The sequence below is a fragment of the Mesoplodon mirus genome (genome assembly GCF_964341445.2).
Source record: "Mesoplodon mirus genome assembly, chromosome: 15".
Lineage (NCBI taxonomy): Eukaryota > Metazoa > Chordata > Mammalia > Artiodactyla > Ziphiidae > Mesoplodon > Mesoplodon mirus.
In genome coordinates, this window is record NC_138991.1 from 53,212,325 (window position 1) to 53,235,551 (window position 23,227).

Sequence of the window (23,227 nt, forward strand, 5' to 3'; positions counted from 1 at the left end):
AGAAGAGAGTGTGGCAGAAGTGAAAGTGTGTGACTTGAAAACTAAGTCATAAAAGGCATGTGTTGGTGTTTTCTCGAGTGTTCTCTCTCTCTCTTGGATCTCACTCTACGGAAAGCTGTGTTGGGAGCTGCCCAATGGAGAAGTTCATGTGGTGAGGAACTGAGGTCTCCAGCCAACAGCCAGGTGAGTGAGTTTGGAAGTGGGTCCTCCAGCCCCAGTCAAGTCTTCACAGACGGCAACCCCAGCTGCCATCTTGACTGTAACCTCATGGAAGATCCTGAGCTCCAACCACCCTGCTAAGCCACTCCCAGATTCCTGACCCACAGAAACTCTGTGAGATAATGTATGCTTTTTCTTTTAATTACACTTTGGGGTAATTTGTTACACAGCAACAGATAAATAATACAGACCCTAAATAAGACTGTGCCTGGAGAATGTGAGGCAGAGAGGGAAGTGGTAGGAACTGAGAACAGAGGGTCAAGGTGAAGATGTGGTAGGATCTCCAGGCTTCTATAAGAATCCTGGTTGTTCCTCAGAGTGAGATGGAGAGCCACTGCCAGGGTTCATTCTCAGAAGAGTGACATGAGATGACTTACTGGTCTGACAACTGAAAAAGGTAGGATTTCTTTAGCACTATATAACAAATTATTTCATACTCATGATGATTCAGAAAAGCTTTTTCTTTTTTTCTCCCTTGCCTCTAATTTCTGTCCTTGATTATCCTGTCAGCCTTGGGTTTTCACCCAAGTCTTCCTTGGATACTCCATGTGGACCTTACATTCTAGCATCTTCCATATCTCAAAACCTTGTCCTTCTCCCTTCAGGAACCCATCCAGAAACAATATTTTGGATGCTGCCTGACTTCAGCAGAACTATTTTTAAACCTTTGTAAAGCCCAGACACTTTTTGTTTTAGAGGATTACCCTACATTGTATCAAACATATTGAAATGCACCCACATCCCACATTTAATATAGATGATATAATTATGTGAATTGAATTGCAGATTACTGGCCAACATTATATTCTCTTTCAAAAGAGATTTAGGGCCTCCCTGGTGGCGCAGTGGTTGAGAGTCCGCCTGCCGATGCAAGGGATACGGGTTCGTGCCCCGGTCTGGGAGGATCCCATATGCCGCGGAGCGGCTGGGCCCGTGAGCCATGGCCGCTGAGCCTGCGCATCCGGAGCCTGTGCTCCACAACGGGAGAGGCCACAACAGTGAGAGGCCCGCGTACGGAAAAAAAAAAAAAAAAAAAAAAAAAAGAGATTTAAACTTATTCATTTTGATTTTCTGAGATTTTTTTTTGTATTTTGAAGCCATACCTATGTATGTGTAGACATATATGTATTTATGCATGTATGTATAGACATATATGTATATATGCGTGTATGTATATGTGTATACACATACACACACACTTCAAGTTTTAAACATCTTTATAAACCTTTAAAGGTCAAAGACCCTAATCGCCGTGCTTACAGTGCCCAAAAGGTAAGATAACCTGGAACTAGTTTCCTTATATCCTGTAGAACAGAGTTTCTCAACTTAGTACAATTGATATCCAGAGTCAGATTATTTTCTCTTGTGGGAGCTGTCCTGTGCATCGTAGGACATTTAGCATCATCCATGGACTCTACCCACCAAATGCCTGTAGCACACCCTCTCCCCTCCACCCCATTGTGACAACCAAAAATGTCTCCAGACATTGCCAAATATCCCCTGGGTGTTGGGTTGCCAGATAGAATACAGAACTTCCACTTAAATATAAATTTCAGATAAACAACCAATCACTTTTATTCATATGCCCCAAGTGCAACATTTGGTACATAATTATACTAAAAAAGTGTTCACTGTTTGTCTGAAACTCAAATTTAGCTGGGTGTCCTATACTTTTATTTGCTAAATCTGGCAACCCTACCTGTAGAGAAAAATTATCCCCAGATGAGAACCATTGCCCTCGATCTTAATTCCCACCTCCGCCTTCCCTTCTCTCTATGCTTGAGATTTAATGGTATATTACTTATCACATTGGTTAGTAAAGTCAAAGAAATCTACTTTCTTCAACTTCAGGGGGTTTCTATGCATGAATGCAATTAGTGACATTGTCAGTACTCATTTACACAGAAGTCAACCAACCAGTATTTCTTGAACTCCTTCGGGCAAAGCATTGGGCTACAGGGATACAGTAGAAATATAAAACACAACCCTTAACTTGGAAGAGCTCCAATTTCATTGGGAGAAAATATAATACACACAAATAGAGAATAAAACAATATAAAGTGCTAAATTATCTGGTACAGACTATAAATGCTCTCAGAGTCAGGAGAAAAGAAGTGTAACAAAAGCCAGAACAGGCAGAGATGGCTTTATAGCAAGGTGTCGGGGACTGGGCTTTGAAAAACAACTTTAAAAATAGAGTAGGTACTCAGTTCAATAAACATTTGGATTTTGTTGTTGTTGTTTAATTATTTTTTTATACAGCAGGCTTATTAGTCATCAATTTTATACACATCAGTGTATACATGTCAATCCCAATCGCCCAATTCATCACACCACACCCCCCACCCGCCCACCGCCTTCCCCCCTTGGTGTCCATATGTTTGTGCTCTACATCTGTGTCTCAATATCAGCCCTGCAAACTGGTCCATCTGTACCATTTTTCTAGGTTCCACATACATGCATTAATATACGATATTTGTTTTTCTCTTTCTGACTTACTTCACTCTGTACGACAGTCTCTAGATCCATCCACATCTCAACAAATGACCCAATTTCGTTCCTTTTTATATCTGAGTAATATTCCATTGTATATATGTACCACAACTTCTTTATCCATTCATCTGTCGATGTGCATTTAGGTTGCTTCCATGACCTGGCTATTGTAAATAGTGTTGCAATGAACATTGGGGTGAATGTGTCTTTTTGAATTATGGTTTTCTCTGGGTATATGCCCAGTAGTGGGATTGCTGGATCATATAGTAATTCTATTTTTAGCTTTTTAAGGAACCTCCATACTATTCTCCATAATGGCTGTATCAATTTACATTCCTAACAACAGTGCAAGAGGGTTCCCTTTTCTCCACACCCTCTCCAGCATTTGTTGTTTGTAGATTTCCTGATGATGCCCATTCTAACTGGTGTAAGGTGATACCTCATTCTAGTTTTGATTTGCATTTCTCTAATAATTCGTGATGTTGAGCAGCTTTTCACGTGCTTCTTGGCCATCTGTATGTCTTCTTTGGAGAAATGTCTTTAGCTCTTCTGCCCATTTTTGGATTGGGTTGGGTTTTTTTATTATTAAGCTGCATGAGCTGTTTGTATATTTTGGAGATTAATCCTTTGTCCATTGATTCATTTGCAAATATTTTCTCCCTTTCTTGAGGGTTGTCTTTTCGTCTTGTTTATGGTTTCCTTTGCTGTGCAAAAGCTTTGAAGTTTCGTTAGGTCCCATTTCTTTTTGTTTTTATTTCCATTACTCTAGGAGGTGGATCAAAAAATATCTTGCTGTGATTTATGTCAAAGAGTGTTCTTCCTATGTTTTCCTCTAAGAGTTTTATAATGTCCGGCCTTACATTTAGGTCTCTAATCCATTTTGAGTTTATTTTTGTGTATGGTGTTAGGGAGTGTTCTAATTTCATTCTTTTTTTTTTTTTTTTTTTTTGCTGTACGCGGGCCTCTCACTGCTGTGGCCTCTCCCGTTGCGGAGCACAGGCTCCGGACACACAGGCTCCGCGGCCATGGCTCGCGGGCCCAGCCGCTCCGCGGCACGTGGGATCCTCCGGGATCGGGGCACGAACCCGTGTCCCCTGCATCGGCAGGCGGACTCTCAACCACTGCGCCACCAGGGAAGCCCTAATTTCATTCTTTTACATGTAGCTGTCCAGTTTTCCCAGCACCACTTATTGAAGAGACTGTCTTTTCTCCGTTGTATATCCTTGGCTCCTTTGTCATAGATTAGTTGACGATAGATGCGTGGGTTCATCTCTGGGCTTTCTATCTTGTTCCATTGATCTATGTTTCTGTTTTTGTGCCAGTACCATATTGTCTTGATTACTGTAGCTCTGCAGTATAGTCTGAAGTCAGGAAGTCTGATTCCTCCAGCTCCGCTTTTTCCCCTCAAGACTGCTTTGGCTATTTAGGGTCTTTTGTGTCTCCATACAAATTTTAAGATTTTTTGTTCTAGTTCTGTAAAAAATGCCATTGGTAGTTTGATAGAGATTGCACTGAATCTGTAGATTGCTTTGGGTAGTATAGTCATTTTCACAATATTGATTCTTCCAATCCAAGAACGTGGTATATCTCTCCATCTATTTGTATCCTCTTTAATTTCTTTCATCAGTGTCTTATCCTTTTCTGCATACAGGTCTTTTGTCTCCCTAGGGAGGTTTATTCCTAGGTATTTTATTCTTTTTGTTGCAGTGGTAAATGGGAGTGTTTCCTTAATTTCTCTTTCAGATTTTTCATCATTAGTATATAGGAATGCAAGAGATTTCTGTGCATTAATTTTGTATCCTGCAGCTTTACCAAGGTCATTGATTAGCTCTAGTAGTTTTCTGATGGCATCTTTAGGATTCTCTATGTATAGTATCATGTCATCTGCAAACAGTGACAATTTTACTTCTTCTTTTCCAATTTGTATTCCTTTTATTTCTTTTTCTTCTCTGACTGCTGTGGCTAGGACTTCCAAAACTATGTTGAATAATAGTGGTGAGAGTGGACATCCTTGTCTTGTTCCTGATCTTAGAGGAAATGCTTTCAGTTTTTCACCATTGAGAATGATGTTTGGGGCTTCCCTGGTGGCGCAGTGGTTGAGAGTCTGCCTGCTGATGCTAGGGGACATGAGTTCGTGTCCCAGTCTGGGAAGGTCCCACATGCCGCGGAGCAGCTGGGCCCGTGAGCTATGGCCGCTAAGCCTGTGCGTCCGGAGCACAGGGAGAGGCCACAGCAGTGAAAGGCCCGCGTACCACAACAAAAAAAAAAAAAAAAGAGAGAATGATGTTTGCTGTGGGTTTGTCATATATGGCCTTTATTATGTTGAGGTAGGTTCCCTCTATGCCTACTTTCTGGAAAGTTTTTTATCATAAATGGGTGTTGAATTTTCTCAAAAGCTTTCTCTGCATCTATTGAGATGATCATATGGTTTTTCTCCTTCAAGTTGTTAATATGGTGTACCACACTAATTGATTTGCGTATATTGAAGAATCCTTGCATTCTTGGGATAAACCCCACTAGATCATGGTGTATGATCCTTTTAATGTGCTGTTGGATTCTGTTTGCTAGTATTTTGTTGAGGATTTTTGCATCTGTATTCATCACTGATACTGGTAATTTTCTTTCTTTGTGACATCTTTGTCTGGTTTTGGTATCAGGGTGATGGTGGCCTCATAGAATGAGTTTGGGAATGTTCCTTCCTCTGCAATTTTTTGGAAGACTTTGAGAAGGACGGGTGTTGACTCTTCTCTAAATGTTTGATAGAATTTGGCTGTGAAGCCATCTGGTCCTGGACTTTTGTTTGTTGGAAGATTTTTAATCACAGTTTCAATTTCATTACTTGTGATTGGTCTGTTCTTATTTTCTATTTCTTCCTGGTTCAGTCTTGGAAGGTTATACCTTTCTAAGAATTTGTCCATTTCTTCCAGATTGTCCATTTTATTGGCATAGAGTTGCTTGTAGTAGTCTCTCAGGATGCTTTGTATTTCTGCAGTGTCAGTTTTAACTTCTCCTTTTTCGTTTCTAATTTTATTGAGTCCTCTCCCTCTTTTTCTTTATGAGTCTGGCTAATGGTTTATCAATTTTGTTTATCTTCTCAAAGAACAAGCTTTTAGTTTTATTGACCTTTGCTACCGTTTTCTTCATTTCTTTTTCATTTATTTCTGATCTGACCTTTATGATTTCTTTCCTTCTGCTAACTTTGGGGTTTTTTTGTTCTTCTTTCTCTAATTGCTTTAGGTGTAAGGTTAGGTTGTTTATTTGAGATGTTTCTTGTTTCCTAAGGCAGGACTGTATTGCTATAAACTTCCCTCTTAGAACTGCTTTTGCTGCATCCCATAGGTTTTGGGTCGTGTTTTCATTGTTATTTGTTTCTAGGTATTGATTTCCTCTTTGATTTCCTCAGTGATCTCTTGGTTAATAAGTGGTGCGTTGTTTAGCCTCCATGTGTTTTGTATTTCTTATAGATTTTTTCCTGTACTTGACATCTAGTCTCATAGCGTTGTGGTCGGAAAAGATATTTGATACAATTTCAATTTTCTTAAATTTACCAAGCCTTGATTTGTGATCCAAGATATGATCTATCCTGGAGAATGTTCCATGAGCACTTGAGAAGTGTATTCTGTTGTGTTTGGATGGAATGTCCTGTAAATATCAATTAAGTCCATCTAGTGTATCATTTAAAGCTTGTGTTTCCTTATTTATTTTCATTTTGGATGATCTGTCCGTTGGTGAAAGTGGGGTGTTAAAGTCCCCTACTATGAGTGTGTTACTGTCGATTTCCCCTTTTATGGCTGTTAGTATTTGCCTTATGTATTGAGGTCCTCCTATGTTGGGTGCATAAATATTTACAATTGTTATATCTTCTTCTTGGATTGATCCCTTGATCATTATGTAGTGTCCTTCTTTGTCTCTTGTAATAGTCTTTGTTTTAAAGTCTATTTTCTCTGATATGGGAATTGCTAGTCCAGCTTTCTTTTGATTTCCATTTGCATGGAATATCTTTTTCCATCCCCTCACTTTCAGTCTGTATGTGTCCCTAGGTCTGAAGTGGGTCTCTTGTAGACAGCATATATACGGGTCTTGTTTCCGCAACGAGAAGCCACCGCAATGAGAAGCCCGCGCACCACAACAAAGAGTAGCCCCTGCTCGCTGCAACTAGAGAAAGCCCGCACACAGAAACAAAAACCCAACGCAGCCATAAATAAATAAATAAAGAGGTAAATAAATATTACAAGCAACTTACCTATCACCCTTTAAAAAAAAAATTCACACATCACCTGCAGAAGATTCTCTAATACTGTTCTCACAAATTCATTATTGGCCAAAAGCCTGGAAATTGTGGTTCACTTTAGTAATACTTATCATTATGGAGAAAAAACAGACTGCAAAAACTTGGCAAATTATAATTTCTGTGTGGTGGGTCTGTATCTTACTGTTCAGTATATTAATTTAATACTTCATGTCCCTTTATTAAATCCTCTAAATATTATTGTTTTCTCTGGCATTCAACCCATGCATAAACTGACTTTTTCCCATTTTCCTTTCGTAGCAAAAAGTTAAACTGGCCAAATGTACAACAACTTTACAGACATACCTTTTTTTCCCCTTAAGAACATTCTCTTAATCTTCAATTTAGAGGCCTGCTATTGAAGAAATCAAGTGGACGGGGAATATTTTCACTTTGGTTTAGCAGTTTCTGTTTCAACTTTCCAATTTACAACCCTTATGCAGAAGACATTCAGAAAGAATGACCCATGAAAACTTAACAAACCTGAACTCTACGTGTTACTTTATTTCATTTGTTCTATCCCCCTTCAATTTCTAGAACTAAAAGCTAACAGATGGGTACAAGGAAAGGAATTCCATCTCCCACCCTCCAAGTTAACTTCCTGACAGCCACTTACTATTTCCATTATATCCACAACAGTTCAATTATAATATTGAAACAACAGAAAGGGACCTGATGGGAATGTTAAATCAGTCCAGCCACTATGGAGAATAGTATGGAGGTTCCTTAAAAAACTAAAAATAGAGCTACCATATGATCCTACAATCCCACTCCTGGACATATATCTGGAGAAAACTCTAATTCGAAAAGATACATGCACTCCAATGTTCATAGCAGCACTATTTACAATAGCCAAGACATGGAAGCAACCTAAATGTCCATCAATAGATGAATGGATAAAGAAGATGTGGTATATATATACAATGTTTTGAGTCCAACAGCAGAAGAAAAGCCAATGTCCCAGTTTGAAGGCAGTCAGGCAGTAAGAATTCTATTACTTGGGATGAGGCCAGCTTTTTTGTTCTATTCAGGCCTTCAGCTGATTGGACAAGGCCCACCCACATTAGGGAAGGCAATCTGCTTGACTTAGTCTACCAATATAAATGTTACTCTCATCCAAAAACACCTTCAGAGAAACACCCAGAATAATGTTTGACCAAATATCTGGGCACCCCGTGGCCCAGTCAAGTGGACACATAAAACTAACCATCACAAAGGGTAATTTAGTGGTTTGGAGAAGGCCCAACTATCACGATTCTACCCAATTCCCCCTTTTTTGTTTTGGCCACGCCACATGGCTTGCAGGATCTTAGTTCCCTGACCAGGGATCAAACCCAGGGCCCCTGCAGTGGAAGCATGGAATTCTAACCACTGGACTGCAGGGAATTCCCTCCACCCAATACTTTTTTTTTTTTTTTTTTTTTGGCTGTGTTGTGTCTTGGTTGCTGCACGTGGGCTTTCTCTAGTCGTGGCAAGTGGGGGCTACTCTTCATTGTGGTGCACGAGCTTCTCACTGCGGTGGCTTCTCTTGTTGCGGAGCACAGGCTCTAGGTGCATGGGCTTCAGTAGTTGTGGCATGTGGGCTCAGCAGTTGTGGCTCACAGGCTCTAGAGCGCAGGCTCAGTAGTTGTGGTGCACGGGCTTAGTTGCTCCACAACATGTGGGATCTTTCCGGACCAGGGCTTGCAGACATGTCCCCTGCATTAGCAGGGAGATTCTTTTTTTTTTTTTTTTTTGCAGTACGCATGCCTCTCACTGTTGTGGCCTCTCCCATTGCGGATCACAGATTCCAGACGTGCAGGCTCAGCGGCCATGGCTCACAGGCCTAGCCACTCCGCGGCATGTGGGACCTTCCCAGACCGGGGCTCGAACACACGTCCCCTGCATTAGCAGGCAGATTCTTAACCACTGTGCCACCAGAGAAGCACCCCCCCCACCCAATTATTAAAGACAAACAATCCAGTCTTTGTAGAGCTGGGGAGAGGTGTGATGAGATGGTTTTCAGAGGGTATGTGCAAGTTGGGCCAGGGGCATCAAAGCCTACAAGTCATAACCATCTCCAAGAAAATACAATTTTATGGGCCTGAGGCCAAAGTAGGTGAAGGTCTGGACTGTGCTCAGCTTAAGACAGAAACAGCTGCCTGCACATGGGGATGAAAATGAAAGGGCCATCAGTCCAGACTGCTCAGCAGCAGTCCAGAGGCAAAAAACAAAGATGAGAAATCCAAATTACATTCATTCATTCAGCAGTATTACAGGGCCTCTGCTACATGCCCAACACTGTGCTAAACATTTCAGATAACAAGTATGAATAAGAAATATATTCTTCCCTCCAGAAGCTCAGTCTAGAAGGGAATACAAATATGCAAACAGATAATGATCATCCATTGTGAAGGTTCACAATACATTGCAATAAGACAGCATAATATAAAGTGTCTCAGAGGGCTTCTGCCAAAAAATACCCTCTTATCTCCACCCCCTCCCACCACAGCAATAGTTACTAAAATTCCATCCAGAGATTCATTTGTGTTAGCAATTATAACGAAACAAAACTCAACTAGAAAGGCTGTCATCCACATCTCAGTAAGTGAGCTTAATAAACCTACTTTTCTAAATGTAGCTGAAATCAGTCAGATAGAGAGAATGGGAGTTTTGAGAGGTGAGGAAAAGACATGAGAACTGATTTGGAAGATATTGCACTAAGTCAGAGAGAATGCAGGGAACGGGCATCCAGAGGAAGGAGAGGATCTCTGAAAAGAAAGAGGACACTTCAAGGTCAAAATCTTCAAGTACAAGGACCCATTAAGTTTCTAATACTTTCAGAAGATGAACCTAATTTCTAATGGAAGCTGCCTCCAGAATGTTCAGTCACTTCAAAATTCTCCCTAGGGCTGATTGATCCTTCCTCATTTTCTTCCCCCAGAGGGAAGAAAAGATCCAAAGAGTAGGCTCTGCTACCATCTCTCTACATCATGGCTGTCATGTCACTTAAGTAGTCTGATCCCTAACTTCATCACAGTTATTCTGTCCCCTTGGACTGTCTGGGTGGTCAGGGTTAGGGAGGGATGAAGGACAGGAGAAGGGGGCTTGTTATGGCCTTTTGACAGAGAAAGGAAGGAAGGTATGGATAAATAAAGATTTAAGGAAAGACTCAATGGGGAAGAGAACTAAAAAAAAAGATACGCTTCTAACTGATATATGCCAATAATGTTACTCAGTTACTAACTATTCCCTTTTATTCACTTGGTTGGCTACTGCTCACAGTAGCTTGAAATTCCAAGTACATCCTTTACTGTTAATCTCCAGATTTCCCCTTTCCCTTATTCCCCATTATGAAAAGAAAAATTTTCAATAGTTGTTTAATTGCATTTTCTGTTCCTTTAGATTCTAAACATTGTGGGTAAAACTAGGTTAAGTGTAGCCAATGCAAGGTCAAGATCTTCAGGCACAAAAAATCCATTAAATTTCTAATAGTTTCAGAAGATGAACCTAATTTCAAACGAAAGCTGCCCCCAGAACATATGGTTAAGCATGTTCTGGGTATAATTTGTTTTGGCAAACACTACAGAAATTCACATAAAATTTCACTGAACTAGGACTTCCCTGGTGGCGCAGCGGTTGAGAGTCCGCCTGCCGATGCAGGGGACGCGGGTTCGTGCCCCGGTCCGGGAAGATCCCACATGCCGCGGAGCGGCTGGTCCCGTGAGCCATGACCGCTGAGCCTGCGCGTCCGGAGCCTGTGCTCCGCAACGGGAGAGGCCACAGCAGTGAGAGGCCCGCGTACCACAAAACAACAACAACAACAACAAAACTTTCACTGAACTGACAGTAAATTGCCCACCTAGCAAAGGACATTTCCAATAGCTTCAAATGAATCCTAAAGGATGACAATTCTCGGAGAGAAATAAAGTGTGGGTGAGGTAGAAATTGTAATTCCGGGTCATCTACCTCAATGAGAGAGACTCTCTATGTTTAATTTGGTTGTGGTTACCACAGTTGATTCGGAGGCCTTATTTAGACACAACCTGAAATACCAAAGTTAAATCTCTATATCTATGTGTTTTATAGTGAAAGAAGTGAAACAAAATTTTCTTCAAAGTATTAAAAACCCAAATTGCAATTATTAATGAAGTACTAGAATGTGAAAATGTTTTCCTCTTTGAATTATCTTTTAGTGTAATTCCTCTGATTCATTAAACACTTTTCTTATTCTGGCCCCCCAAACCATCAATACAAATAAGATAAAGTTTTTCCTAAAGCACCCTTCATGAACCCCTAAATGAACCCCTAAATGCAAAAGTTCATGAACCCCTAGATGCAAAATTTCACTGACTGTGTAGTGGGCAGATAATCACTTTGTCTGCTGAATCACCTTACTGACAGATTTTGAGGAAAATATTCTTACATGCCACTCTCAAACTTGTTATCAGAAATTTTTAAACACATGAAGACTCTCACATTGCCTAATTTTTCCTCACCAAACCCACTATGATATAGCTAAAAGGGAATAACTTTCATTAATTTTCCTACATATGAAAAAGACTGATAGGTTACAAATTATGCATGATTTTTAATTACAAGTAAGCTGGACAGAAACATCTACTTTATTCAAAGTTGAGGAACAGCCAATGGAAATTTCCCTCTAATTTAGAACTTAAATGCCTTTTCTTTTTCTTCTCTCTCTTTCAAGACCTGATCTCATCTGATCCTACCATCACCACTCCAGTTCACAGACCTTCAGTCTTGCGACTTTCCATCCTTCAAGACCCAGCTCAGGCATCTCCTCCATGGAGCCTTCCCAGGTTGCCTCGGGCACCATGATTTCAAAGTACCTACTGCTTATGTCACTAACCTACAGCTGGGAGGCATTACTTGAGTAATATTCAAGCTTTCTATTGACCACTTGTCACGGATGCTGTTCAAGCAATGAATGATGAATCGGATTAGATGTCCTGAGAACCTGATTATCAATTTCTTCACTTATACTCCCAACTAGACCACGGACTTCTTTTAACAGTTATTGCCTTGTTGTTTACCCTCTTCACATCCCTACAGTGGCCCTTTAATAACATTTATTATTTACATAAGGGTTATGAAATTGTATCTACTATAGTTATCCTGGTGGACTATAAGGATGGTTGCATCCACTTGTATAGAAGGAAAAGATCTCCCCTGAACTGAGAAATCATTTTTCAGTTATCTGGGTAAAAGGCCTATATCTGAGATTGGAAATGGAAACCACGAGTCCAAAAAGATGGGACTGGGCACTCTTGATTTTATTGGTAGCAGGACAACTCCCCAGTAGTGGGGGCCAATGGCATAACCATACGATGACCATCAGGGCATCAGAAAAGTAGGAAAGCTGGGTAGGTGCCATTAGAGTTACAAGGTATATACCTCAAATGCCAGGACCCAGGATCAAAAAGCAATATTCTGTAAACTTGTTTCAAAAAAAATGCTTCAACACCCTCTAAATTTCCCTTCTGTTTTCTACACGTATTAGGTAAAGTTGTTTTGAAAATCCAGTAAAATACACTCTACACAGAACACTAATCATACACTGTGCACATTTCTTTTTACATAAAACGTACTTGCAGAACTTTAGTATTAGAATAACAATAAATTATTATACAGCATTTTAGGGGAAAATCTGGTTATTCCATCTTCCTGATTGAATTCTGTGTAAACAGAAATTAACTATAAGGACTATTTTTGGTATAAAAGGTAATCTGAGGGGCTTCCCTGGTGGCGCAGTGGTTGAGAGTCTGCCTGCCAATGCAGGGGACACGGGTTCGTGCCCCGGTCTGGGAAGATCCCACATGCCGCGGAGCGGCTGGGCCCGTGAGCCATGGCTGCTGAGCCTGCGCGTCCGGAGCCTGTGCTCCGCAACGGGAGAGGCCACAACAGTGAGAGGCCCGCGTACCGCAAAAAAAAAAGAAAAAAAAAAGGTAATCTGAGCCAAAAGTGTTTAAGAGATAACCTGATATTTTAGAAGAGAGATGTATACAATCAAAATGGAAGCTCCTTAAATCAACTGGCAATAAAATATTAGACCAGAAATAGTAAAGATTATAAACTGCCATTTTACCACTGTTATTGATATTAACCAAAGTATTAGGGAAGTGAAAATACTAGAGAAGTATCAATAATACTTTTGGATTAGAATGAAAAAAAAGGAGATTTGAATAAAATTGAAAGTTATCATTGCTAATTAAAAAACAATCGGGGGCCTCCCTGGTGGCACAGTGGTTGAGAGTCCACCTGCCAATGCAGGGGACACAGGTTTGTGCCCCGGTCCGGGAAGATCCCACATGCTGTGGAGCGGCTGGGTCTGTGAGCCACGGCCGCTGAGCCTGCGCGTCCAGAGCCTGTGCTCCGCAACGGGAGAAGCCACAACAGTGAGAGGCCCGCGTATCGCAAAAAAAAACAAAAAAACAAAAAAACAAAAAACAATCGGGTCTACAGAATAGTAATTCTTCAAAATGGAGCACATAACTGGTAAGCAGGGTACTTCATCTGCAGGCAATCCTCTGCATTTAAGGGAAAAAAATTAGTCAATTTCAGGGAGTTCTTGACTTGTCATTTCTCTGGGGGGTCTTTCAACTTCACTTGCTCCCTTTACACAAAGGAAAGTAAAAGCTGACTTCAAGGTACCATCACCACCCTGTTGTGAAAAGCAGAGGAAAGTGGCCCACAGAAAACCACAGAGCCCAGTGTAAGCTGTTCTCCAGTGAACAGGAACGAGGCTGAAGTTGGTCAGCTATAACAGAGAGAGAAAGAGTCTTTTAGGACTCCATATAAACCAGACCCATGAGTTGGCATTCTAAGTAGTTTGAAACTCACCTGTACAAAAGGCCAGTACATCAGACCACTCTGGAATAAAGAAAAACTTTATTAGGATGCTTTTTAATCGCACAACACAATCACACAGTTCGTTCTATAAAGCATTAAGAAACACCAGGCAGGTGGAATGTGGACGCGGTATTATATTTCAGACTATGCAGATTAAATTAGACTACTTATGGTCTCGAGTGGAAGAGGGTAAGGAGTTGTACAAACAGCTGTTAGGCGCAAGAATAAAGATTTTTATTATATTCACAAATTTACAATAAAAAGTCTACCTGAATCAGTACCAATTCTGGAAGACAACTGCTTTCAAAATAACAACACATATTTATTTATTTAAATTTATTTATATTTTACTTTTGGCTGTGTTGGGCCTTCGTTGCTGCGTGTGGGCTTTCTCTAGTTGCAGCGAGCGGGGGCTATTCTTTGTTGTGGTGCACGGGCTTCTCATTGCGGTGGCTTCTCTTGTTGTGGAGCACGGGCTCTAGGCACACAAACTTCAGTAGTTGTGGCATGCAGGCTCAGTAGTTGTGGCTCATGGACTTAGCTGCTCTGCGGCATGTGGGATCTTCCTGGACAAGGGCTCAAACCCGTGTCCCCTGCATCAGCAGGCAGACTCTCAACCACTGCGCCACCAGGGGAGCCCTCTTACAGCAATTTTTTTTCTTCAGAATGTAGCATCACTCAGTTTGCAGATCTTGGTCTCCCATGCCATTCCCCACAAAAAGGAAAAAGGACTCCTCAAAGAAATGGTTGATTCCAGGGCCAGAGTAGGGCAGGTACAAGGTACAAGGTACAAGATGAGCCTAGAACATCTATCTTTATGATATAAAGTAAGGAAGTGGCTTAAAAAAAAAAAAAAGATGGGGAGGTATCACAAGGAAATAGGCGCCAGCTTGAAGCAACTCTCACTGACCAAGTCTGGGACATTTGCAAAACAAAAATAATTAAACACAGCAATGAATTATAAACCATCGATAAAATGGGAATCCCTGGGTCCCTACTGATAACAGAGAAATAAGCAAATAACTGGGAGAGAAAAGTGGGCTCTTGCTTACAGAATGCTGCGCGGTACCCAGTAAATGCGGATGGGTCACCGAAGATGTGTCCTTGCCCATCAACCCTACTTCCAATCCATCATCAAGACCTACCAATTCTATCTCCTAAGTATTTCTGAAATCCTTCCTCTGCCCACTGCTTCATGATTTCTTACATGAACTTGGTCACAATGCCCTCTAACTGGTCTCCCTTGCCAGTAATTACTTAAGTTGAAGATCCTTGGCATGGCCTTCAACACCTTACAAGATCCAAAGTCATTTGCAGTTGCTCCTCAATTCATATTTTATATTCTATGAATAGCATCCCTTGTAGTTTCTCCCTTACAGGTACACCACAGTGTTTTATGCATTCCTTCCTCGGCTCCTTCTGCCCCTGGAAAGGCCCCAGGTATCCGCCTAACTCCCCTGAGTTCTTTAAGACTCCGCTCAGGCATAACCTGCCCCTGGAAGCTTTCCTTGAGCCGCACCCTTACATCTCCATGCTGTGCTAAGTACCTGTTTGCATGCTCTGAGCACTCGTGGCATTGAGGTTAATGTTTGTCTATTTACTTGTCTATCCATCCCACTACATTGTAAGTCCCTTAAAGACAGTAGCAATGTGTGTGCGTGTATATCTCTCTATATATATCATCTACATATATGCTTTGTGTTATCTTCCGCTAACACCTAGTGCAATGCCTAGCAGAGAGTTTCTTGTTATGGGAGATCTTCAGGAAAGCCCCCAAATGGTGCTGGGCATCAGACTGCCGGTACCCTCTTTCTTCTCAAGGGCATAGATACAACTTACTCATTTGGAACCACTGTTTTTGTTGTGTTTTGCTTTTTGGGTTTGACTTTTTAAAATATTTATTTATTTATTTTGCCGTACTGGGTCTTAGTTGCAGCACCCAGGATCTTCACTGCCGCACGTGGGATATTTAGTCGCGGCATGTGGAATCTAGTTCCCTGACCAGGGATCGAACCTGGGCCCCCTGCATTGGGAGTGCAGAGTCTTAACCGCTAGACCACCAGGGAAGTCCCAGAACCACTGTTTTTAAAAAGGTGTGTAAAAGTCGCCACGTTTCTACCCAATGAAGATAGCCTGTATGTCTTCATTAAAGAAGGAGAATCTGAAATATCTGCAAATCCTTGGTCAAAGCCCCTTTCTTTTACAACTCTGCTTGGCTTGCTCTTCGTATAAATGTATAAATGTCAGATGTACCTATCTCCATGAGATCTATGACATCGTGGGCAAACTTGTTCCTTTTCCAAAGTAAAGCAGAAGAAAATCATATTTGCATGTCACCACGGGCCCATAAATTTTGCCTCAAGAGAAGTAACAAGAATTCTGAATGCTTTCCCCCCCGGGAGGGGCTTGGCAGCATGTGGCTTCCACCCTCCCTGTCATCTGCCTTCAACCACCAAGTGGGTGATAATGGTTCTCGTGCTCAGAACAGTTCAACAGAAGATGCTGGGGTTGTGGGTGAGGGTAATGGGTTGGCTGGGGGTGGCTTGCCACTGCTTTTGTTCAGGAATTAAGTAGATGTGGAGCCCTAGACAAGGCTGTGTATATTCTGGAATCCTGAAAATTCACCTCATTGTCATTAATAGAATCAAACATTGTCATTAATAGAATCACACTAGGCCAGAGATGAAAAGCATCCCTGACTTTGCCAGGTCTTGAGGACACTGCTCAATAAATCTTCATTGAATAAAGGAATAGATATTTGTGGGATTGGATTATATATATATTTGTACTGAGCAAACAGGACAAGAGGTGACTTGATTCCAGCCTCAGGATAACCCTGGGAAACATCTTCCTTTTCTGTAAATACCTTTGTGATGTCAAGAAGGTTCCTTTCATAGGGACTCAGCAGAATGCACACTTGGAAACATCAGCTCTAAATGTGAGAATGATTCCATTAAGCCACTCACATTCTACTATTCCTATTTTGCAATAACTTCTTTGGCTCCAAAAAAATCACTGTGATCACTAACAAGAATAAACATAAGAATGTCAGAAATCGTTGTGAACATTGACCAAAACTCAGAGACACATATAGACACCCTTAAAGCTTCTCATTCAACTATCAAAACAAATTTAAGATCTGTCAAAATATAGTACCCTGTGCCAACCAACTGGAGCCCTAATTTAAGATTTTTTTTTTTTTTTTTTTTTTGCAGTACGTGGGCCTCTCACTGTTGTGGCCTCTCCTGTTGCGGAGCACAGGCTCCAGACGCGCAGGCTCAGCGGCCGCGGCTCACGGGCCCAGCTGCTCCGCGGCATGTGGGATCTTCCCGGACCGGGGCATGAACCCGCGTCCCCTGCATCGGCAGGCGGACTCTCAACCACTGCGCCAGCAGGGAAACCCAAGAATATTTTCATTTAAATGTATTTAATGTTAAAAAGATCCTGGTCGTATTTTCAAAAGTCTGTCTTACCTTATATGTATTCCAGAATTTCTGTCTCAGGTCCAAAAATATGTCATCCTTTTCCTGGAGAATACTCATACCTATTTGAAAAAACACACGCCAAAAGAATTTTAAAAGATTTAATATGAAGAATACTGTATAACAGTTCATGTTCAAGTTTTCTATTCCAATATGCAAGGTAACCACCACTATCACTAACTCAGTATGTTCTGTCTGACCCAACAGTGAAAACAAAAGATAATCTCCATTCTAAAGTTAGGTAAATTTTAAAGTGATGATAAATATGAAGTGAGAATAGCAGGGTACCGAGTTATAGCAGAACGATTATTTTTTTAAAAAGCTATTAGAGAATTCACAAAAACCTCAGTGTCAGCATGGTGGGACTACTGGGGACTTTTCTTCTCTCCCTTCAAAACATTTTGTGAAATGTTTAAAATTTTAAAAATTTAATTTCCTTCTTTTACAAAAAGGCTGCCGGACTCTGGGTATTCTAGCAACTACAGATTTCCCATCTAAGAGGCTTTCTAAACGGAATTTGAAAGCAGAACACCAGTTCAGACTTCCTAAAAACATCTGGAAAACTTTGACGTTCAACAACCCTAAAAAGGAAGTCAGGGAACAAGGACAAAACCCTCCTATTTTAGGAAAGGTGTGAAAATGAGAGTGCTTTTTAAAGCACTCTCCAACTCTGATTAGGAAGAAGGGGAAATAAAATCTTTTTTAGTCAATTGCAGGGGATTCTTAAAGCATTCTTAAAGCATTCTCCCCCAACTCTGATTAGGAAGAAGGGGAAATAAAATCTTTTTAGTCAATTGCAGGGGATTCTTAGGACAGGACTGGTAAGAAAACCGAGCCCAATATTGGTAATAGTATTCCACTTACCCAGCACTAATTAAGGGCTAAGCACTTGATGTGTTTTCTTTCATCTGACCCTCCTAACCCTCAGCTAAGGATGGTGGAGTTGCAGAGGAGAAAAAGAGCTCAGAGAGGTTGATAGTGATCCAAGCCCAACCTAGGTGTGGATTCCGAGCCAGACCTTTTAATCACAACTATTCTAGCTCCCAAGGCAGCCCCAGCACAAAGGAACATCTGATACAGGCAATTTCCAAGTCTGAAGTGCCTTGAACACACATCCAACCCACCCCCTTCCCACCATTCCCCCTTCAGTTTAACATGAGGAGAGGGAAACAGGGCCCAGAAATCTGAAATGCAAAACAAAGAAGCAATGTGGGCAGGAATCGGTTTCAGGGGCCTCGGGCTTGAACCACAGGCCCCAGCAGCCCTGTGACTGCAGCATCTTTCTGGTTTTAGGAATGCTGACATCCCCCAAGGGAGATGAAGACCATGACATGGATTGTGTTGCTTTCGGGCAGGTAGTTTATCCCTTTGAGCCTCAGTTTCCTTGTCTGTAACATGGGAATAACAATACCTGCCTCACTGGGTTGTTTGAGGACTAGATAGGAATCTGACTCCCAAATGCCAGCTGCCCCCAACCCTCCATCCCATCACCAGAGTACAAGGGCACTGCAGTAACAGGCATGAGGAACCTGTTTGCCAATCTGGCCTGGAAGTCACGCGCTGGGATCAGGCACAGATCTTCTGATAAATCAGGCAGCTCCTGCTCTCAGGTCCTCTATCCCCTAACCTCACAGACCCCATGGGCCATGCAGTTGGCACTGCATCAGGCATGTTTTCTGTGGAGTTTGTGAGTGACTCTGGCCCCCAAAATAAGGTCCATGGGGCAGTGTAGGTTCCTTCAAAGTGGTGACTTGACCACTTCAACACAGTTTAGAAGAAAGCACCAACAGCCACTGACAAGACCCCTTGGGGGATCTGTGATCCCCAATGCCAAGGCCAGGCCCAGGACCCCTGAATTTTCTTAGGGGATTGGGTGCCCCTCCCCTGCCCACTCCCTTCCAAGCAATAGAAAACGCTATGAAGAAGAAGGCCAGGGCCTCCCTGGTGGCGCAGTGGTTGAGAGTCCGCCTACCGATGCAGGGGATACGGGTTCGTGCCCCGGTCTGGGAGGATCCCATATGCCGCGGAGCGGCTGGGCCTGTGAGCCACGGCCGCTGAGCCTGCGCGTCCGGAGCCTGTGCTCCGCAACGGGAGAGGCCACAACAGTGAGAGGCCCGCATACCGCAAAAAAAAAAAAAAAAAAAAAAAAAAAAAAAAAAAAAGAAGAAGGCCACACAGAGTCCTTGCCATCGTTTTTAGAATTTAGGGCACTAAGAAAGGTTCCCAAAGTCAGGCCCTCAGGCTCCAGGGTGGACTTTTTGAGGAGGGGGCTCCCCAGACCCTCACAGGTACAGAGTCCTCTCATGGCAGGGGTCCGAGGTCTCCTGACATTTTCTGTGGGTTTTGATATGGGGACGGGACCCCCTTCAGGGAAATCTTTTTACAAAAGCAGGACTACCGCCCTGAGCACACATTTTGAGGGGAACCGGGCCGCACCTCAGATTCCACCGGCTCTGCCCGCACCATCCTGAATCCCCTCACCTTTTGTTTGTATGGAAAGGAGTATCCCGCCAGTGGAAAGGAGGCGCCTAGCCCCCGGGTGGATCTTTCCAGGAGCAGGACCGGCCCCGCCCCACAACTTGGTCACGGGGCTCACAGCTGACATGGTAGCAAGCTGGGGTCTCCTCGACGTTCCCGTGGACCTTTGTCAGGGGAAAATGGATCCCCAGCCCTGCCTCCCCACTTCCGGCCTACGTACGCCCCAGGCCCCCTGAAACCTCCAGCCCCAGACTACGGGCAACCCAGCGTCCGAACTGCGACCCTGGCCCCCTAATTCCTGGCCTCTCCGGCAACCGCCCCTCAATTTCTTTCCCCTCAATCCTGTTAATCCACGGTCCCCAGACTTCTCGACCCTCGCACCTCGACCTCCGGCCCTCGTCCAGACCCTCCCAGTCCCCTGAACCCTGGCCCCCACCCCAGGATTCCAGGCCCGGTCCCCGGCCCCCAGAGCCCAGGCTCCTGCCCGGTCCCAGCCTCTTGAAACCCCGACCCCTGCCTCTCGTCCCCCAATTCCGGATCCGCCTCCGTCCCCCAGTTCTGGCCCCCAGGTGCCTGGCCCGGCTACTCACCGAAGTAGAAGGCAGAGACGTACACCGGCCCGCCGAACGCCTGGTCGCACAGCACCTTGGCCAGGACGGCGCGCGACGCGCGGCCCGGCAGCGCGCGCTCCAGCAGGCGCAGCCACACGTAGTTGAAGTTCGCGTGGAAGGCCACGGCCACGGTGGCCACGTGCCGCGTCTGCCGCCAGTCGGCAGGGCCGCCCCGCAGCCGCTGCTGCAGCGCGTCGCCGGCTGAGAAGAGCGCGGCGTAGAGCAGCACGTTAGTGGGTCAAGGGTAGCGCCGGGCGGTGCGCAGGAGCTCCCGCCACAGGCCCGCCATGCCCGTGCTCTGGGCGCCGACCAACGACCGCCGGCAGCTCCAGGCCACGCCCACCACCCCCTGCCCCCTACACCCCGGCCTCCGCCCTCTGCCCTCTGCCCCCTACCCCCCGGCCTCCGCCCTCTGCCCTCTACCCCCTACCCCCCGGCCTCCGCCCTCCGCCCTCTGCCCCCCGCCCCCCGGCGCACCGCCTCCCGCCACCTGCACCTGCCTCCTCTCCACGCTCGAAGGCGATTGGGCACCCCGCGCACACTCAACTGCATCGACCAATCCCGTGGCCACTGGCGATCCTGGAGGCTGAGCTTTTGAAATACTGCTGGTCCGCATATGCATGATCCCCTTACAAGTCATGTCCAGAAGAGGAAGATCGTCACAGGCTTAAGGGGCTGGGCGATGGGGGGGGATGCGAAGTGACTGCTAACCGGGTGTGGGATTCTTTTTTGGAGTGATGAACTATTGTATAATTAGGTAGTGGTAACGGTTGCGCGGAAAACCATTAAAGACACTTCTTTAAAAAATTATTTATTTATTTATTTATTTATTTTTGGCTGCGTTGGGTCTTCGTTGCTGCGCGCAGGCTTTCTCTAATTGCGGCGCTCAGGCTTTCTCTAGTTGGGGCGAGCAGGGGCTACTCTTCGTGGTGGTGCGCGGGCTTCTCCTTGCAGTGGCTTCTCTTGTTGGGGAGCACCAGCTCTAGGCGTACGGGCTTCAGTAGTTGTGGCGCGTGGGCTCAGTAGTTGTGGCCCACGGGCTTAGTTGCTCTGCGGACCAGAGCTGGAACCCGTGTCCCCTGCACTGGCAGGCAGATTCTTAACCACTGCGCCACCAGGGAAGTCCTTAATTACACTTTAAAATGGTGAATTGTATGGTATGTGAATTATATCTCAAAACGAACCAAAAAAGGTCAAAAAAGAAGGGGAAAATTGGGGGAAAAACGTGTGTGGGGGGAATACCAAAACTCAGTTACCAAGATGGCAGTGTATTTTAAATGTCTTAACATACAAGGAATTCACACTTTCGACACACACACTGACTATGTAACAGTCTTTAGAGACAATGTCAGAAGTTAAACTTTGAGGCTTTTCATGAATGTGAAGTGGGATTCAATGGGGCTACTGCCTTCTCTTCAGAGTCTGTGCCTCAATGAATATTACCTCCCAAATCATACGCTGAGCTCCCAGAAGCAGGGGGTCATTGGAAACCCAAACAGCAGATGTAACCTCTGACCTCATGGAAATCAGTTCCTCTTTGCTTCTTTTCCTCCATTTTTCCTTCCTTCATTGTCACACCCAATTCCATTCTCATTTTCTCCCTCTCTCTTCTATTTGTTTACCTTATTTTAGTTAATTATTAATTTTTTGATTTTTAACTTTTCATTTTGAAATAATTCCAGACTTTCTGAAAACTTGCAAAAATAGTACAGAGTTCCCATATATTCTTCAGCCAAGCTTCCCCAAATATTGACATCTTACATAACCATAGTACAATTTTCAGAACAACTGATGTAATACTGTTACCCAATCTACGGACCTTATTCAAACTATTGCCAATTGTCCCACCAAAGTCCTTTCTCAAGGACTGGCTTTCAATTCTGGATCACTTTGCCTTGTATTGAATTGACATAGATCACCTTAGTCTCCAATCTGGGGCACTAATCAGTTATATTGTAGGTTGTTCCTCAGTTTGTCAACCCTATTGTTATGGGCTGCATTGTGTCCCCCCCAAATTCATATGTTGAAGCCCTAACATCCGGTACCTCAGAATATGACTGTATTTGGAGATAAGACCTTTAAAGAGGTGATTAAGTTAAAAATGAGGCCCTGGGACTTCCCTGGTGGTGCAGTGGTTAAGAATCCACCTGCCAATGCAGGGGTCACGGGTTCAAGCCCTGGTCCGGGAAGAACCCACATGACGTGGAGCAACTAATCCCCTGCACCACAACTACTGAGCCTGTGCTCTAGAGCCCGCAAGCCACAACTACTGAGCCCGCGTGCCACAACTACTGAAGCCCGCACTCCTAGAGCCCATGTTCTACAACAAGAGAAGCCACTGCAATGAGAAGCCTGCACACCGCAAAGAAGAGTAGCCCCAGCTCGCCACAACTAGAGAAAGCCTGCACGCAGCAACGAAGACCCAACACAGCCAAAAATTAATTAATTTAAAAAAATTTTTTTAAATGAGGCCCTTAGGATGGGCCCTAATCCAATCTGACTGGCGTCCTAATAAGAAGAGGAAATTTGGACACACAAAGAGACACGAGGGCAGTGCATGCACAGAGGAAAAGATCATGTGAGAACACGGTGAGAGGGAGGCCACCTGCAAGCCAAGGGGAAAGGCCTCAGAAGAAACCAAACCAGCTGACACCTTGACCTTGGACTTCTAGCCCAGAGAACTGGAGAAAATACATTTTTTAACGCACTTTGTGGCATTTTGTTCTGACAGCGCTAGGGCAGATTAATACACCCATTCTCTTCAGTTTTGGGAATCTACCAATTTCTGTGTTCTTTGACCCTTT

General features: G+C 43.7%; 2 protein-coding genes across 2 annotated transcripts in view; both read right to left on the reverse strand.

The window, feature by feature from the left end:
• Positions 1-17,373, reverse strand: part of BMERB1 (bMERB domain containing 1) — a 147,696-nt gene extending 130,323 nt beyond the window's left edge. The window contains exons 1-2 of the mRNA XM_082644223.1: positions 17,326-17,373; positions 13,844-13,873 (exon numbers count right to left, since the gene is read on the reverse strand). The gene's annotated coding sequence lies outside the window, so the exon portion shown is untranslated. The remainder of the gene's footprint in view (positions 1-13,843; positions 13,874-17,325) is intronic.
• MPV17L (MPV17 mitochondrial inner membrane protein like) lies at positions 11,113-20,712 on the reverse strand (the record flags this gene model as incomplete). The annotated part of the gene is given in 6 exon segments (XM_082644224.1): positions 11,113-12,742; positions 12,981-13,760; positions 13,844-13,873; positions 17,326-17,396; positions 20,403-20,661; positions 20,665-20,712. Coding segments are annotated over 5 exon segments (618 nt in total). The 3' UTR covers positions 11,113-12,742; positions 12,981-13,550.
• Between the last annotated feature and the right edge of the window lie 2,515 nt (positions 20,713-23,227).